The sequence below is a fragment of the Sinocyclocheilus anshuiensis genome, unplaced genomic scaffold (genome assembly GCF_001515605.1).
Source record: "Sinocyclocheilus anshuiensis isolate Anshui unplaced genomic scaffold, SAMN03320099.WGS_v1.1 scaffold1127, whole genome shotgun sequence".
Classification (NCBI taxonomy): Eukaryota; Metazoa; Chordata; class Actinopteri; order Cypriniformes; family Cyprinidae; genus Sinocyclocheilus; species Sinocyclocheilus anshuiensis.
Window position 1 is genome coordinate 676,802 of NW_015546115.1, and position 368 is coordinate 677,169.

General features: G+C 39.4%; 1 protein-coding gene across 1 annotated transcript in view; it reads right to left on the reverse strand.

Moving 5' to 3' along the window:
• Positions 1–368, reverse strand: part of tsc2 (TSC complex subunit 2) — a 49,900-nt gene that overhangs the window by 8,582 nt on the left and 40,950 nt on the right. The window contains 1 exon segment of the mRNA XM_016502611.1: positions 198–366. Within this exon segment, the coding sequence (XP_016358097.1) occupies positions 198–366 (169 nt within the window).

Sequence of the window (368 nt, forward strand, 5' to 3'; positions counted from 1 at the left end):
TTGCTCATTGTTAGTTAATATTAGTTAATGCATTAATTAACAATAACTAATGAACCTTGTTGTAAAGTGTCACCATTTTAATATGTAAAAATATAACATTTACCAAAATAATAATTATTTAGAAAAATTATAGCTCTTGTTATTTTTATGCGTAACAATAATTCTTTACTACTATTTCTTATCCCGACTACCCTGACCTTGCATGATGTCATCGTGCCAGCAGTAGGTGAACTCTCCGTCGTCTCCGTACTGATCCAGTCCACCCAGGAAGATCTGGTCTGGGTCGCAGTCCTTCAGGTGGATGAGCTTTCCCAGGCCCGTGAGGAACTGAGCGTAGCGGTTGGAGCCGTACTCGTTGGACAGGATAG